The sequence below is a fragment of the Bacillus rossius genome, chromosome 1 (assembly GCF_032445375.1).
Source record: "Bacillus rossius redtenbacheri isolate Brsri chromosome 1, Brsri_v3, whole genome shotgun sequence".
In the NCBI taxonomy this organism is placed as follows: domain Eukaryota; kingdom Metazoa; phylum Arthropoda; class Insecta; order Phasmatodea; family Bacillidae; genus Bacillus; species Bacillus rossius.
Genome location: NC_086330.1, coordinates 122,732,771 through 122,750,005, shown reverse-complemented (window position 1 = coordinate 122,750,005; position 17,235 = coordinate 122,732,771). Strand labels below are relative to the sequence as shown.

The 17,235-nt window shown below is 38.8% G+C and overlaps 1 protein-coding gene across 2 annotated transcripts in view; it reads right to left on the bottom strand.

The window, feature by feature from the left end:
- The window catches only part of LOC134529447 (transient receptor potential cation channel subfamily A member 1), a 221,589-nt gene that overhangs the window by 77,635 nt on the left and 126,719 nt on the right, over nucleotides 1–17,235 (bottom strand). The window contains exons 7-9 of one of the 2 annotated variants that reach the window (XM_063363567.1): nucleotides 13,396–13,596; nucleotides 9,404–9,409; nucleotides 1,806–1,984 (exon numbers count right to left, since the gene is read on the bottom strand). In XM_063363567.1, the coding sequence (XP_063219637.1) occupies nucleotides 1,806–1,984; nucleotides 9,404–9,409; nucleotides 13,396–13,596 (386 nt within the window). Of the gene's footprint in view, nucleotides 1–1,805; nucleotides 1,985–4,056; nucleotides 4,111–9,403; nucleotides 9,410–13,395; nucleotides 13,597–17,235 lie in introns of both variants that reach the window. The other variant, XM_063363558.1, reaches the window with a different exon arrangement.

Here is a 17,235-nt window from a genome sequence, read left to right as displayed (position 1 = left end):
ATCCAAGATGGCGGGCTTAACGAAACGTGCTAAGTTTCTAGAATCGAAAATGGCGACCGAAACAAAATGTGCAACAGTGATTTCTTAAACAAGATGATGTAATTTTTTACTAAAATTGTAATAATTAAATTAGTATGAATTATAAAAGTTTTTCTCTATTTTTAGCATAAAATAGGATTTTCAAGATGGCGACCATAACGATAACAGCAGCGGTTACATAAAAATTCAAGATGACGGGTGTTACATAGTAAATTTTATTTTTTTATTTTATTCAGAATATTTTTAAATATTATTACTAAATTACATGTTTACTCTCGACAGGAATCCACCCGAGAACCGAAATCGATATTAGTAACCAAACATTCGAAGCAAACAATTTTTTTTTTTCATATTTATTTGAATTTTTTCGAAATGTTTGGACAAAAATTAAAGAATATTAATTTTATGGTCAAGGTCAAGGTCGTGACCTTGGCGGCTTAGGGGCGGCTTCTTCCTCTTAGGACACAAGTCATTTTCAGGAATTTTGGTTCTTTCTAAGGCAAAAGTCTTTCGAGTTTTTTCGAATTCCGAATTTTTGAATTTTTGAAGAATGAAGGGGAAATGTTCCCTCAAAATGGGAAATTTCCCCTCGAAATAGAGAAATTTCTAGAAAATTTTGAGTCATTTTGAGTCATTTTAGAGGAATTTTGAGACCACAATCCAAGTTGGCGGTCGGGACATTGGCATCTCAGCATTGAAGCCTGGGCTCGAATGCCCTATTATTTACTATTTATTAAGATTTTCCATATTAATTAAAATGTATTTTGATGTCTTTACTAAATTAAATATTTAATTTTATACACATATTTATATTAATATTGAATATTGAGTAATTTTTTTTAATTTGATTGAATATATATTTTACCAACCGTGTATCTAATATTACTCTCATCCTTTAATTAATAAATTTATATTAATTAATTGCATGCGAAATTAAAGTTTTTTTTATTGCGCCAAGTAAGTATAACTTGAAGGCGCGTACATTAAGTACACGCACCATTTTTTTTTTTTTTTAATTTTGAATTGTAAATCCTTACAGACAGTTACAGATGGCAGCACCAGCGCACGATTTCGTATACTTTCCAATACTTTTATAAACGTTTACATATTTTCTAATGCTTTTGCATACTTTCAAAACTCACAATTCGCAACTCTTAACTCTTTACCCTGTGGTTGGATCTGTTTTTAGCATTGGAATTGTGCAATTTGTATAGACATTTACAACGGGGTGTATGTATCATATTTTATCTTATCATACATCCAGATTCCATTGAAGATATGGACAGACAAATGGTCGATTTAGGCGTGTTTATGTTATTAGAGGACCCTAAAAATGTCCTGTACCTCTTATCAGTGAAGTTTCCTGCGAGTGCAGGCGTGCTGAAGTGTACGCAAGCTTACATAACTGTAGGTTCATGCAGGGGATAAATGGTGCGGTTTGAGCCACCAAGAAAAATTTTGGGGAGGAGAAGGGTTAAGAAAAATTAAATTAACAGAAAATGTAAAAAAATTTATCCGTTGACATTAGTTGCATCAAAAGGGCGATATTTTAGTTTTATATTTTTTATTATGACCAATTAATATTCAAAAAAAATTTTCTGGGTTAGGACAGGACCCCCGAACCACCTGGTTGGACACTTTCAAGTTCAAATTCCTTGGTGGGGGGAGGGGGGAAATGCGGCAACATCACTGGGAGCGCGGATACGTCTGGGCTCACGTCGGAACGAGCAGTGAGAAGCCAGAGAAGGACGGGAGGGGGGAGTCACCTGGCGGCGAAGTGCAGCGGGCTCTCGTTGTTGTTGTTCTTGAGGTTGATGCAGGCGCCCAGGCGGATGAGGTTCTCCAGGCTGCGGATGTGGCCCTCGCGGCTGGCGTAGTGCAGCGGCGAGCAGCCCGTGCTGTCCTTCTCGTTCAGCAGCTGCAGCAGGCTCACCTTGGACTGCGCCTGGGCCAGGGGGGGGGGGTGAGGGCGGACGGCGCGGGTCAGGTTCGAACACGCCTGCGCGGTCACGTGGCATCTGGGTGAAGGCCCGCGCCGTGTTGGTTACACGCTGCAGTGTAGTGTTCGCATCGTGGAAACAGTTCGGAATGACTGTGTTTCATTTTGTTCATTCTCCGTCGTGAAATACAGTCATTCGAAACTGTTTCCACGATGCAAACACTGCACATCGGCCAATGTTTCGGGCGTGTAACCAACATGGCGCCATGCCTTCACCCAGTTGTCATGTGACCGCGCAGACGAGACGTGGCCAAACCTTGACTGCGGCCGCGCAACCCGAGTGTCCGAGCTGCTGCGGTGCAGTCAATGCCAGCTCTAACACCGGGTTTACAAGCCAAGCAAGGGACGCAACGACGCGACAAAGAAACACGTAAACCAAAGTCAGTAAATCACGGTCATTTATAAAGCACAAAAGCCGCAAGACGCCATAACTTGAAATTTTTGAACAGTAGAAAACAAATTTATTCCTCTGAGTTCCTTTTGCTGTTAATATTTATCTTGTAAATAATTTAAATATCCAATAATTTGATTTTAAAGGGTTACTTTCTTTCACTTTGCAAAAGTTTAACAAGTGTAAACGTGATAAAAATAGCTTAACATAAACAAAAACTTACCTTCTATGCACATAACGATTGTGTCTTTAAAAGTTTTCGGAACACTACACTTTACGCACATGGATGGTGAAAACGCAAGCCCAAAAGCAATAAGTTTAAAGTTGTTCGATGTCTGCATTGCGTTTTTGCGTCTTCGTAGTTTATGAACGAGTTTTAGAAAACGTAATTGAACTTTTCGCATGTTGCGTTTCTTGCGTAGTTTACAAGCCCGTCCTAACCTTAGACCACATGTTGGTTACAGAGTGAGACAAAATGCGACTGCCAAACTTCATCACGGAAAAAAATAAGTTGAAAGCAATTCATTAGAATAAATGTATGGAAAATAACTGCAATCCCAAATTATTTAAATATAATCATTTTAAACAGCGACAAGTTATGTTGTAATGTTAAAATTGTATTTAATTAAACGTTATTCAGATACTTTAAGATCCATATTTGATTACTTACTTTATTATTCGCAAAAACAAATTAGCTGTAACTTCAAAGGTCTTGATAAGCACTCTAGACCATGAGTCGTAAATATGACTTATTTTTTTCAATGATGAACCTTAGTTGAAGTTAGTGGATTTAGTTCTGACTCCCTGTGTTGGTGTAAACCCCAGCACCGATATTCTACCGAATAAGTACCTGCGTTTGGCTTTGGTAGTGGTTCTTTCCAAACTTTTTTTTTTTTTTTTGCAATTCGTATTTTTTGTCTTGGATTATACTTAATATATCCCTATTTTGGCTGTTGTATTAAAAACTGGACTTAAAAGCCTCAAGTACTATTATGAATTTTTGACAGACCATGCCAAAGCTAAGCTCCCGTGTGCAGTGAAACATTTTTGAGCTCACCAATGAACGGCTCATTTACCAACAGGACTTTCGCAAAATGGCGATCTTAGCTGGCGAGGTTTGAAGGTCATGAAATCCTTTTCATATTAACATTTCTTTTCGTTTTGGAAGCGTATGAACAAGCAACTAATTTGATGACATTTCAGTTATGTTGGTCTTTCCCTAGAACATAGGTTTAAGAGATTTTGAAGAAATAAGTACATACATATCTAGTTATTTTTTCGGATCAGATGTAGGTTTCGGGGTCCCTATTGAACTACTTAAAAAAAAAATTTCAATATATGTCGTGATATAGTTTAATTACGATATTTACTGTATTATTTACAACATTTAAAATGAATGATACGTAGTGAATGACGTGACATTTGTTTTACCAACAGTTAAACATAAATATGCACAATTTGAATGCAAATTTATTTCTTCAGTAATAACAAATGCCCTCTTAGCCACAGGATGTAGGTAATGGGTGTAAGCTGTTTTATCCAAACCAATTATATGTTCAATTAAATGTTACGTTTCCAAAATGAAAATTTAAAATTATTATAAAATTTAAAAAAAAATATTTTGTACCTTTTGTTTGAACGTATCTCGTGCGTCTCCGAACTGTTCAAACTTCATACTTGCCTGAAAAAGTCCAAACACACAATATTAATTGCGGAAGAATAATTTATATCTTAATAGCCGAATCTAATGTATCTATTAACCCAAGGAAACAGATTTTATTCCGACACCCTTCTCCCTCATTTCGCACATAAATTTTGTAAAATGACATTTTCCTTTTATTTTATTTTTATGTGTTTAATCTAGTATCACAAATATAAAAAATAATAAAATTAGTTAAAAAAACACTTTTTATATAAACAAAATGGCTAACTTAACGTATTGTTCATTTTCTTTTTTTGACACCAGCTGATTAGCATTATTTTTTTCTCGTGTAATTTTAATGAAACACAAACATGTGATCATAAGCTCTAATAAAAACATTCTATTGGTACGTTTAAATATTTGTCATTTAAAATAATTTGTTATAGTGTTATTGTTAGATATAAATACATGTATGTTTGAATAAAATACAGAGGGGGAAAATTGTTGGATATATTTTGTTTTACGATATTTTTAACATATAATTTTACGGTATTTCATTTTTGTCTTAACAGAGAGTCAGCATGATTTTTTTATGTTGGTTTTCTCTTTTTCAGTATACAAGACATGCATGAATAAATCGTGCCTGCTTGAAAAAATTGTAAAACCAGGTATATATAGAAAGCACTCACTAAGTTATTCTCAATAATAATATTTACATTTGAGACAGATTATTTAAAATAATTTGCTTGACTGTGAGCTTAAAACTTTGGTGTTTGAAACAACGCTTGAATTATGTAGTTTCATGGACGTAAGCCACTGCTGGTTTGCACATATAAAAACCTCAATAAAATACAACAAATATGAATACAGAAAAACACGGAGAACATGCTTATATCAGCCGATATCATTCATCAGCAGTGAAACAGTCCAGCAATGAAAAGAAGACCTGTTAGGTTTTCTTCATGAATTAATTATTTTGTGTCATCTATTTCGTTTTAATGAATCTTAAAAAAAACGATTCTTATTTTAATAATTACTCATTCAAATATACAAAAAAAATTAATTATTGCCTTGTTGTATATAAACAACTGTAATGTGATCAAACACTGTGTGATCTTAATTAGAAATTTTCCACAATTATATAATGTTCAGAATATTACTTTATGTTTATTCTAAATTTTTTATTTTCACGTACTCTCTAAGATAATTTTTAAAAAGTTAGCCGTTAATCATTACAGAGTTTTTTAATATTACATAAGTCAATTTTATTATGCCCGTGACTAAATACAGCGTTGCCATTGATAAAAAAAAATATTTTGTTTTCCATCTGTCAAATAGATAAAAATTCACTTAAAATTTTTTACTGTTAATTAAATGGTAAATGACTGTACGTTAACTACGATTACAGTTTATTTAATATATTAATTTTGAGAGCATTGTTATTCAGGTTGGTATTTGCAATGCATTTGTAACACAAAATTAGTTAAAAGAACACATCGTATGGCCAAAACGAAACCTCCTATAGTATTTTACGTAATAAAACCGGGGCGTTCAAAATAATGTATTAAATTTTGTTTCCTTTACTTTAAGAAGAATGCTAATTTATGCTTACTTTATAATTTTAGTACATTAGTTATTTGACAATTTCGCAATTCAGTGATTCATTAAGGCAAATCATATATAAACTATATTAATAAAACACTCCCTCCTAATCACTCCTGGAAAATGTTTCTGAGTGAATAGTTTCTAGGATGATAATATCTATAGATATTTACTTTCTGGGAAAATATGTAATTTCAATAATCATTGTACCCAATTTTACCTACTACATCACTGCACGCCTAAACATGCTCGTGAAATCCCTCGTACCATCATGATCATTTGGAAGTGTGAATACCTAAATTATTGGTATGTACAGTCTAACTTATTTTAACATTTTGGCATCGACATCAGATGGTGATTCCTGCCAAATAGGCCTACTGCACAAGATTCAACGCAGCCTTGTCTTAAAACTGCTCCAACTATCCTATCAGGAAAAAAAATTTCTAATTTTAATGTCCCATTGTTTGAAAGTAGACATTGAATTAATTTTAAAATTTTTCAGATTTGCTGGACTTCGCCATAACACAAAATTTAGCGTTTTTTTTACCATTTTATACCGAATACAGACTAAAAATGTAAACCGGTATAGGTTTGAATTGCATTTTATTTGGGCAAAGTGTGGTTAGACAAACCCCGAGGTACAAGCAAACTAATAATAAAATACCAGAATTCCTACGCTCTAATCACAAGTAATCCAGACTGAATGACAACAGCCAATGGCCAAAGACATCGATTGTTTTGTTTCAAGTGCGTGGAGTCAAGTCTGGCACCGGAAAATGACGCGAATTTTGCAATGCCCCAACCACGAGTTTGTACAGAGAAAGAACCCAGAGAACAGGCAGACAATTAAATGTGCATGTACACACAAACGTCAAAAGAAAGCTGTGGTTGGTCTGGAACAAACAGAAGATTTCTGCCGCATGCTTACATCAAACGCAAGTTAAATACGCGAAATGTTAACAATGGAAACGATACCTGATGCAAGAGTAATGCAATTGCACTGTTTCAAATACTATACAGTAATATTCACACCATACATGGAATATCTGGAAGCCCGGTAATTATTAAATCTATTATTGCACAATAACAGAAAGTACAAGTCGAAGCTTACGTTTTCACCTTAATAGCAAAGAAATGAAGATATTTTACAAATGGTCAAATATTTAGTCGAGCGTAGCAGTTTACTCCAGCAGACAGCTGCTACCGCAAATACGTAGAAAATTTCTACGAACTTGACGTGGTTTAAAGTCCACAAGCTCACAAGTCATGCTGATTCGGAGAATTAATGCGAGAACCAACCAATTTTATCATTTTTTTAAAAATAAACATTTATGAATTAAAAGCCAACACCTCGCCTCAGTCACGGGCCGTTTCATCGCTCGCCAAAGCTATCACATATGGTGCGCGGAGTGTAATCAGGTCCCTGGAGCCTTGTTAACTGCTTTGAAGATGGCTGAAACGAGGCATGCTTAAACGTCAGCCACACCATAATTTTCGTGGACGTGGAATAAACCCTAAAGCCAAGAAGTAATGAAAGGTATTTAATCCTGGCACTGTATGGGTTGGCACACACTAAACCAGCAGCAATAGTGCTGCTCGCGTTCAGATTCTTTCGGGTGAATTCCTGCTGTCTGCCTCGGCCAATATTGCGCTGCCGGAGTTTTCAATACGCTCAGGTTTTATCGTTTGCTTTCGATTTTCATTTCAGTAACAGTTTCCTTTTTCTACCAGGTTACTTTATTAACATTTCATGGGTAATCTTCCGTAATGGTTTTTTATGTGTAAACATGTTATCTCTCGGCATAAGGAATCTTGTATGAGTAATTTTGTGAATGGAATGGAAAGTCGCAAGGAACGGAAATGTTTAACTACTGTGTTGCCATCTGTCGTGTATGGCGTGATCCTAAATTCACAAAGCCAAAGGGAAACTTTAAAGTATTAGCTGTGTAATGAATTTTAACAAGATGGTCATATTTTTATAAATTTCCTTGTCGAAAATCGAGTCCAAAGCCGAAGTTTAGTATTTAATTTTTTTTTTTTCGCTTTTGTATAAACCATTTTATTATACAGGATGTATCAAAATTCATGTTACAACGCTTGAGGGTAGAAAGCTCTTATTATTTGCAACCATTTTTGCCAATAAACATGTAGGCGGAAACGCGTAGTTAAGGCGATTGGTGCATGGTAAAAAATGGTCACAGGCCCGAAAACAATGAATTTTGTATCATATGACCACTAAAGAGTCTAGATGCCTATGTGGGTGACCGTTACTATGTAGGGAGGTCAGGAGCTTAGTTCAAGCTCGTCATTGGCGAGATGGCCTTCATACGGGAAGGGTGTCGCTGGTGGTCGCTCTGCGGCCTGCCATCTAGCGGGAACTAACAAAACCTTGAAGGTTGTATCTCGCTCTCCCTCTAACACACAGCCGATAAGGTTCTATCGTGCCCGGAGGAGGGGAAGGTTTAGCAGGTTTCTCTTTCACTCATCCTTCGCCATGGGGAGGCGGAATGGATTATTTTTTGTCCGCAACTGCGCAGACGTCATGTGGCCACTCCCACACTCTTCTCACTCAACTCGCTCATTCTCTCACACTATTTCAATAAATCTTTTCAAATCTTCAACATCAATAGTTTAAACCATTGCGCTTCCTACGGATTAATTATATTTCATGCACGTGCCCGAATTCAGCTGCAAAAAAATAAAACGCGTAGTCAATTTTTTTCTTCAAAACCTTCCGAAACACTGTGTGTTAAAAAACATTCTGAAAGCCCATCTTTCTAGATAAATGGAAATTCTAAATCACCTACGCCACAAGGAAACATTGTGCTTTAATATTATGTAAAGAAAACACCTTTTAGTTTTATAGTTATGTAAAGGTGGTGTGATATGTTTTAGATGTCGCACCATCTTATCATCCATGTAGAAGAGTTACCCGAAAAGCTAACAAGACTATTGCCATGGAAATGGAAATATGGTTAAGGAAATATTTTTCAAATGTTTGTAAACAGTAAACAACATATAAAAAAATCTTATAACTGTAAAATTAAAATACAAACAACCCTATAGCAAATTTAATTTCAATATGAAAAAGTCTACAATAATGTTTACAAGAAACGAAATTGCAATAGCAATACAAAAATATCGCAATTTTGTTACATTGTTAACATATATATTATTTTTAATAAAGGCAATAAAAATGACATACTCAATATTTGGAATACAATAAATACCTTAAGCCCTACATAATTGCTGCGATATTCACAATATATGCTTTTCTTAAATATAGTAATTAAAAAACATCGTAAATAAATTATGAACATACATATTATGGTGAAGGAAAGTGGACACTATCACACTGAAAAATCTTAGAGGGTAGTTTTTCTCATCTTATTTCTTTCTTTGCGTTTTTGGTCTTGTTCGTTAAAATATTTCATGTTCAAATACTTGATACGCATATACGTTCTTGTCCTGACAAAACAGTATATAACTTCTTCTGGATATTTATTTTCAGTAGTTCCGCAAATAATTTTAGTCAGTGATTCAAAACTACGCTCTTTTTTGCACAAATTTTTGCCATGAACATTATCAAAACACATTTCAGCGATCTTTATTAATTCAAAAAATTCATTAGTGGGACATTTTAAGTTACCCTTTGATTGTACATGTATCCAGCTATCGTCCTCCGAATTGAAATCCGTAGTGCCAAGGTCAGGATATTTATTTCTGAAACGGTGAGCTATATAGCCAGAAACATATTTCAGCCCTTCAAGAGAAATTTCGTCACTTGAAAGGGGCCTGGCCTCTAAATCTAAGTCTATTTCTTCCATGTCAGCAAGATCTATTTCATTTAAAGGTGATTTCTCTTGAAATGTCTTTGTAAATTACATTTCCTTGCACAAAAGTAGTTCTGTAATTTCATTCTGATAAGCACTGTCCTGTTCCATTTCATTTGACGAAAAATCACTTACCAAACACATATTGTCTGTCTTCTCATCCGTGTTTTTCCGTTCAGCAAAAACTGCTGCAGAATGTTTTCACAATATGTAGTTTATAATTCTGTATTTAAAGTAAATGGGCGACAGATGCGTATTTTATCACATGATTTATATTAGCTTCACCTGTATGTTTGTTTGTCTGTCCGTCTGTAACTCTTTCGACTAAGAGTGAGTGGCTCATCACTGTAAAATGTCCCACCAATTTCATCATGTTCGTTAGCCGAGCGGTCTAAGGCGCGCGGCTTCTGAGATGTCAGCTTTCGGATACAGCGATCGTGGGATCTACTCCCGGCCACGCCGGAAAAAAAAAATATTTTTTTTCTGGTAAATTCTAAGATTATATCCATACATCTAACTGTAAATGATTCGGAGAGACTTTACCATTTTTTGTGACGTTGCAACTCCAAATAGTTATCTCAGATGGTAATAGGTAGTGTCGGTAACTCATTTCCCTATGATAATTATACATAAATATAGTTAAAAAAACTAAAAAAAAAAACATTATTTTAAAGAATATCAAACTAAAAAGTTAAAAATAAATATAGTTTAAAAAACTAAAGAAACATGCTTTTAAAGATTATCAAAATAAAAAGTTAAAAATAATTTTAAAATTTAATCTATGACAATAGTATATAAGCAATACTAGTATAAATGAGAAAAAAACATGGGGCGCTTAATATACAAAAAATATGGCACAAAGCGCAAAAGCATTCATGTTTCGAAAAAAATATTAAAGCGATGTGGGGAAAAATGTTTACAGATACTCCAGTAAAATTTTCAGTTTGATTGTTTTGATAGTTTCGGAGCTGTTGCGAGTTTAGTTTGGAGGATTTTTCGGCCGCTCGAGGCGAGTTTGGCTCTTTTTCATTTTCTTCCAGCGTAGGAAGCCGATACCCGGCTTCACCTCGCATCCTCTGCTGGCCTTCCCTTGTCCTCTCCAGATGCATTACTGTATATTAGCTCCATGAGCGCGACCTTGACAGACCCTTCGTTTCTTCGGTCTCCTCTCTCGTCATCCCTCTACACCCCATTCTTCCCCCTCCCCACCCGCAGGCTGCGGCCAGCCGGCCGGAGCTCCGCCGGACTACCTGGTTGCGACAAGTGCCGCCCTCAGCGCCACGTCGTGGGGACATTCTTCCCGGCGGCGAGAGTTTTACACGCAGCACTAGAACTGTCACTCCAGAGGGCATGTTTTGAGTCGGATCGTATCAAAAACAAAAGGATATGAAAATATATACATAACTCAATAGTGTTCTGTCAATTATGTTTTCATTTTCATTTAAATTTATTCTTTAAATCGCTCCTGAAGTAGTCCAGCAGTGATCAATGGAAATTGTCAATATTAAACTGTAATTTTGATGATGAAAATTTTTTCTTCTTACTTTTATATGTGCAGAAACCTATTCGTACACTCGTTTCTTGAACTATACTTAAGTTTAACATAATTATGTGTTTACTAAATAATTCTGGCTTGGAATAAAAATAAATGCATTTAAAATGACATAACTCAGTAAAAAAAAGTTTATTAAAAATATCCTAGGTATATTATGTCTTAAAAAGAAGCATCAAAAATAAATATGTGCAGTTAAATTAGTTTTGTCGTAATATTTTCCATGCACCAATCGCCTTAAGCTCCTGTAGCTCCAGAAAGAGTCAACGTAAGCAACCCGTTGTAGAGTGTTATGTTGTGGATGTGCGGGCGTTCGAGTAGAGAAATAACCTTTTTAATCGTGGCACAGATTTTAATTTCACTCTGAAATCAATCACAGCTTCGGCTTTGTTTCACAACATTGAAATTGTTGCATACGTTTTAACAACGTGACAGCCTAAAGCAACTGCTCAAAAACACGCCCATCTTGAGCGACACAGAGGTGGCAACGGCGAATCATGTTTTCACGGATACGCTGGAGCATGTGTGGAGTCGACCTTATGATTTCGAACGCTTCAATGATTCGCTGTGTAAGCTCTTCTACCGTTTCTACTGGCGTAGCATAGATAAGCCCTTTTACATAACCCCACAGAAGAAATCTAACGGGGTTAGGACCGGTGACCTTGGCGGCCATGCGACAGGGCCCGCTCGTCCAAACCATCGGTTTGGAAATGTTTGGTTCAAATACTCTCGCACTTGCAGGGAAAAATGAGGTGGTGCCCCGTCATGTTGGTACCACATCACACGTCGGACATGCAATGGAACCTCTTCAAGAAAACCTGGTAGTTCGTTCTGAAGCAAGTGGAGGTATCCGGCGCCGGTAAGTCGTGGTGGAAGAAAAAAAGGCCCGATGAGTACGCCGTCAACAATACCGGACCACACATTAACTGAAAAACGTTCCTGGCGAGCTGTAACACACATTGCATGCAGATTGACATCATTCCAAACATGACTGTTGTGCGAATTGAGAATAGCGTCTTGAGTGAACTTGGCTTCATCGCTGAATAAAACTGCTAACTCGGGGTTCCTCAATGCTCTTGGAATGTACCAAAGAGAAAAGGTCATGCGAAGAGGATAGTCCGCCGGACCCATGTGTTGGACTTTTTGATGGTGGTACGGGTACAAGAGTTGCTCATGAAGAACTCGCTAAACAGCCATTTTGTCAGCGTCCATATCGGAACCTTCTGCCCTTGTGCTTGTATCCGGACTCTCCTCAAATCTCTGAAGTACATCTTCTTCAAAACTGGGAGTACGAACCCTGCGTGGAGCACCAGCATTTGGTCTTGTGACGGCACATGTACCAGTATCACGCATTCGCTGAGTGTCTTGCAAACATGGTGTGAGCTGGAATCCTACGACCCGGATATCGTTCTTCGTACAGACGACGGGTGGCTCGTCCATTTTGTCTAGCTTCCCCGTAAACAAGCAGCATGTCCGTGTACTCACTAAACGCGTACTCCATTGAGCTCCACTAAAACGTCGCCCTTTTCAGAACCACAGCGAAAGAAATGACACCACGAGTTTGCTTGTACGACAGAACAGTCAACGACAGACTACCAGTGATATCAAAACACACTGCGACACTGCGATGTCACGCTGCGCAGTGCTATGGCACGGCACGAACGGAAGAAAAGAGGTGAGGGCGCCACCAACGGAAGTAAAAAGGGACGGGGGTCAGCATTCGACATCGTACAGTCCTCTCGAGCGCTGCCCGGCTCGTAAACACGTAATTCACCACAGCATCATCTGTCTCGCACAATGCCCAACGGGTTGCCTACGCTGACTCCTTCTGGGGCTACAGGGGCTTAACTACGTGTTTCCGACAACATGTTTACTGGCAAAAATGGTTGCAAATAATAAGAGCTTTCTAGCCTCAAGCGTTGTAACATGAATTTTGATACACCCTGTATAGTTTAAAATTTCGGTCTGGTAATCAAACGATTCAATAGACGAAGTAGCTGGTCCGGTAACGAATTCTAGATGCGGTTGCGGAAACTACGCATTTTTTTTCTTTGCGTACAGAAATAAAGTTGAAATAACAATTTGTGTATATTTATCACGCACGGGTTATTATTTAAAAGAATTCCAGGTTAAATTTCATGCCCATCGTGTTAAAATTATAAGTGTATTTGCAACATGAGCACACATGAACTTGCTGGTTACCGAGGTTAGATTTGACACATCTCTGGCGAGTACTGAAAGACTCGCTCACTTTGCTTGACTACAATTGCCGTTTTAAAATTATTTCCGTTCGGTGATTTCAAAAAGATTGTTCGAAAAGCGCAGGCGCGGCGGTACCTTGAGCACCTGGTCGGCGAACTCCTCGAGGCAGCCGCCGTTCATGATGATGAGGTGCAGCACGTTGCGCTGGTTGGTGTCCTTGACCTGGATGCTGGCGCCCAGGCGGACGAGCGCGTGCACGGTGCGCCAGCCGGCGCGAGACGCGGCCAGCAGCAGCGGTGGTCGCTTCTCCTTGTCCAGCGCGTTGATGTCTGCGCCCTGCGGGGTCCGAGTCCACGCGAGTGTACCACACCTACCACCGTGGCGGCCGTTTGTTCACAAACCTGTATCGGAGCTTAAACTAAACTCACATCATTACATCTCTGTCATTAAGCTTCGTTTTAGACTTTTAATCATGTACATTAGGTTCACACCTCAAAATTTGCATCAATACTCCCCCAGGCAGGTAATCCCGTTAGGGCATAATCCTGGTTAGGAGAAAGATGGGTCTTTTACATTCCAGACACTGTTACCAGAGCCTAACATGGGTTCATAGAACTGGGAAATAGATTCACCATTTCCAATCGCGGCATGTTACTGGAGAGCGCCCGGCTAGGTCGAGAGGTTGAGGAAACCCATCCCAACTTCGGCCCCACCGAAACACCCCTAGCTCCGCCGTCCACCCCCAGACCTCCAACAGAGCCAGCCCCCTCTGAGGGATCTGAGTAGCAACGACACGGAACCATACCTCTCACATCCCTGGGACCCCTCGGTCACCCAGTTACTCGTGATCCAGCTGAGGCCTATCCAACCTCTACTAGCTCAGCAGGCTAGTACCCGAGCTTAAGTAGCTCAACACTTCCCCTCGTCAACAGGGCGGGGACCCTTCGGAGTGTTCTCCAAGCATAGGAGGACCACTACCACCACGTTTCCTACTCCAATCCTGATCCTGAGCCATTAGAGGAAATCTCAGCAGGGAACTATCACAGTAAAGGATCAGTCCCATGGCACCCTTCATATTCAGGTATAGTGCTTTCCCAGGCAGCCTCATAGCGGGAGAGCACCCCCTAATCCGGACTTGGATGTCCTTGGGTACTTCAATATCAGCATATCCCCCGCCCGAAGGTTACAGCTTTGCCAGAGCCCGGGTAGGTATGGTAACACCAAACCAAGGATTGCCTTAATTACCATCCCTTAGACTATACACCGCCCGAAGGTTACAGCTTTGCCAGAGCCCAGGTGCCCGGACAGGGAGCGAAAACCCGCCATGCTACCGCCCTTCGCTATTCCATATGCATCCTGGATTCTTCACATTGAATCCAATGCTTTGAGACACCACCTAGGGTTTGGGGGTCCAAAACCCCCTGGTGGACTTTCTGCAGGAGCAAGTCTTAGTCACCTACCCACAGCTTACTAATCCACCAGAGTTCCCGTTCCGACACACCGAGGAAGTCTGAGGAGTGGACACCCCCGGCATTTCACATATTTGTTTTAAACACTGGCGCCACGAGAAGGCTATGGGTTGCCGTAAGCGGGAGAGGCTATATATTCACATCGCACGCCCTTTTTGGATCTTGCTGAGAGCTTCACTCAGATACTAGAGCCGACTACAACTCCGACACTTCATAGGTCCGCTCATCATCCCACAAGGTTGACGGGAAACCCTGTGGGACGCAAGACCCTTAAGCCAGTTGGACTTTTAATCAGTAATATTTGATATAATTTTCTTCCGAACTGCAGTCGGTAAAATAAGCAGGCCAGAACAGCTGATACAAGTATAAACAAACGTGAGCCATATTGGTATGTGAAAATCCAGGGGGGGGGGGATGGGGCACAAACAGCTTCACGTCTGAAAGGGATAATGCTCCGCCAGTATCCTTTCCTAGTCTCTGAATACGACAATATGGAAAACTATGGTCAAATAGCATCGGCGAAGCGCGAGACATTTTACTGCATTGCTTTCTAGCTACTTTACACTCCACTACTGTAATTGGTTTACCCTTTAAATCGTAGGAACACTCCACGCCGCCAGGTTCTCTCCAATCACTTGTCTCACGTATTTCTTACCAGTTTCCCATATCGTCCCTAGTACTATATTTGGCATCACTACGTTAAGCCGCTTTCTTCACAGACGTGCCATACATACATACCACCAGAAACATCGCACTGGGGAAACAGTTTCAAAAGAACTATGTTTTCTGTGTCAATAACGAAAATTCTAATTCATGCTTATTAAAATTCACCGAGCACCAGTTCCGCTATGTTTTTTTTTTTTGGCGTAGAAGCTTGGCGAAGGAGTGGTAGAAAGTGACTTCAGTTAACATCACAGCATACCCACGGGCTGATTATGAACACACATTCTGCGACACAAGACCGGTCAACTTCGAGGCATGTGGGTATTCCCGCAGGCAGAAGCTGTGTGATCACGAACACAACATTTGTTGTTGAACTCCGACCACTGATGACGTTCTGGGTGTGTACCATAACCTTTGAGTACGAACACACATTTTGGATGGTATGTACCGTATAGGTGCTACGTTTTATTCCACGTATTCATCAGTTGGTGGTGTGAAACGAATGAGAGGTTAGCCATGTAATCTAAGTATAATAAATATTAAATAATGTGAAATTCTGCTGGCACGATTATTTTATGTTAGCTGGGACTGTTAAGGAGACAAACCTATTTACAATGAAGTTTGATGTACCTCTTACGGTAGTATATTTATCTAAGTTTTTATGTTTACTACGGCAATACACAGGTATTGCAACATTGTCAACACACAATAATTATCAAACAAATCACCGGTAGTTCAAATAAAACTAAAATCTAATAAAACTAAGGTATTTTTTTGGGGCTCAATTGAGTAGCTAGATTGAATTTTTGGTTCATAGATAACTCCAAATTTTTGTAAAAAATAATGTTATAAAATTGGACTATAGTACTATAGCTATGTGCATTAACCATCTGTGGAAACACAGAAAATGAAATTCTAGGAATGAGCAAAAAACTATCGTATCTTTTATTTTGAAATCGGTCTGACTTTTGACGATTAGCAGATAACATGGAGAATGTATCTGGCGCCGAAATAAAAAACCGAAAGTATATGCTGCTGAAGAACTGACAGACGTCAGGGTGCCTATAGCAAGGAGTGTTAAGACTTGCCCGTAGGCTATTGTAAACTGAGACCGCAAACAAGTAGGGACTAGCTCTAAGCAGCGACATGTATTTATCGCGGATAGTAGGTATATAGCGATGACGAATTTGAAGACCCAACACTCAACGGCTTATTCGGTAATAGAACTGCCTGATACAGAAGACACAGTTTCTTTCACCATCCAAGAGCTTGACAAGATCATTAAAGAGTTAAAACCACGAAAAGCACCAGGTAAAGATAATATAACAACTGAGTTAATTTGGCGAGCTTACCCTCGAATCAAGGAAGTACTGTTACATCTGTATAATTTATGCTTATCTTCAGGAACATTTCCAAAAATATGGAAGGAAGGAGTTCTCAAAATCATATACAAGGGAAATGCTAAGGACCCGAAATTAACTAAGTCATACCGGCCTTTAACTATGCTGCCTAACATGGGAAAAATTTATGAGCGGCTCATTAATGCAAGACTAACAGCTTATTTGGAAGTAATACAGGGAATAGATAAACAGCAGTATGGCTTCAGAAGAGGGTATAGTACAGAAAAAGCGCTATACGATGTAAATCAATATATTAAAAACCTACAAGAAAAATATGTGCTTGGAGTGACGATAGATATAGCAGGAGCATTCGACCACGCTTGGTGGCCTCAAGTATTATGGCGCTTAAAGAATCTTAACACACCTAAGAACCTGTATGCCGCCATAAGGGGCTTTCTGCAAGATAGAAAGTGTGAATGTCGATTGGGCCACATAGTTGTGGA